At 50.1% G+C, this 1,408-nt stretch overlaps 1 protein-coding gene across 1 annotated transcript in view; it reads right to left on the reverse strand.

The window, feature by feature from the left end:
• Positions 1–1,039: 1,039 nt before the first annotated feature.
• LOC101853245 overlaps positions 1,040–1,408 on the reverse strand; it is a gene marked incomplete in the record, with an annotated part of 36,466 nt that continues 36,097 nt past the window's right edge. The window contains 1 exon segment of the mRNA XM_035970790.1: positions 1,040–1,306. Coding sequence (XP_035826683.1) covers positions 1,040–1,306 — 267 coding nt within the window.

The raw sequence follows: 1,408 nt of genomic DNA on the forward strand, positions 1-1,408 counted from the left end.
ATATACTGAGGTGCAAAAAAAACCACACGAATTTTTATTACAACACAAGGATTGACAAAATGAAACACATAGGTTTCAAGTTATTTGTTGTGTTTAATTAGCTGAAACTTTGAACACTTCTTCAGTGACATAGCTGACATGAACTGAGGGTCCAGCACAGTCATCTGAGCTCACTTTGACCTTGACCTTGGGGAGGTAACACGTATGGCCTCCACGTGCAGCGATTACAGCGAAGCATCTTCTGTTCTTTGAGTTAATCAAACGGTTGATCTGGCCATTTTGGACGCCACCGAAGATCTGGATGATGGCTGCTGTCAACTGGGCTGCTGTTCGAGGCCGTGGCTGCATCTGGTTAAGCTGCCTTTGAATCACGTCCCACAAATGTTCAATGGGGTTCAAGTCAGGTGAGCGAGGTGGGTGTGCCAATAAATTGACCTTGTTCTGCGCCAAGAAGTTCTAGGTAGCACGTGCGGTATGTGGTCGTGCGTTGTCTTGTTGATACAGGAAGTTAGGATGCCTCTGTAGAAAGGGCACCACATGAGGTACCAAGACTTGTGCTATGTAACGCTAAGCCGTGGCGCCGTTTCCACGTCCTGGACCAATGTTCTGGAAGATGACAGGTCCCACTCTGTGATTCAACGACACGGTTTCCCATATCATCACGCTCTCGCCTCCCCAAGGGTCACGCTCCAGAATGTTGTTGTCGTCATAGCCAGTCGTGTCTCTACGCCACACATGGACACAGCCATTCGCTGGATCGACGCAGAACCTGCTTTCATCACTGAAGAGGACTCTCATCTACTGTGCGTTCCGCCAGTTGACATGCGCCTGCGCCGACTGTAGCCATTGCTGTGGATGCCTTGAAGTTGGTGTTCGGACAGCACCCTGGTAAGGACAACTGCAGGGAAGACCAGAAGTCACTAACCTCCGTGACACAGTCCAGCGGTTAAGTTGGCTTCCAGTCGTTCCCATGGTTGTTCTGGCAGTCTCTACAGCTGGCAGAAACAGATCGCAGCGGTGCAGACGAACGATGACACGATCATGGGCCGGAGTTGTAATCCTTGGTCTTCGCTTCTTGGTCGATCTGCCGTGGTCGCCGTCGCTTGTAATCGGTTCCGAAGGTGATGAATGGTGCTAGGGTGGACACCAAAAACCTGGGACACCTGTTCCACTGACTCACCGGCCGCCAGTCGTCCGACAGCTCTTTCTCTATTTTCCCTTGATAACCTTGGCATGTCTGTAGCTCGTCTATTTCGATACGAATGCAACATTTCGAGGAGCGGATTTTATAGGCATACGCACAGGACTGAATGAGCATAAACTCACCACTGACAAGTTGCAAGTGCGTCCGAGTGGTGATTTATAACTCGCGAGTTGCGTTTTGCTAACGCAGCCAATGACATCTTTG

This window comes from Aplysia californica, unplaced genomic scaffold (genome assembly GCF_000002075.1).
Source record: "Aplysia californica isolate F4 #8 unplaced genomic scaffold, AplCal3.0 scaffold00321, whole genome shotgun sequence".
In the NCBI taxonomy this organism is placed as follows: Eukaryota; Metazoa; Mollusca; class Gastropoda; order Aplysiida; family Aplysiidae; genus Aplysia; species Aplysia californica.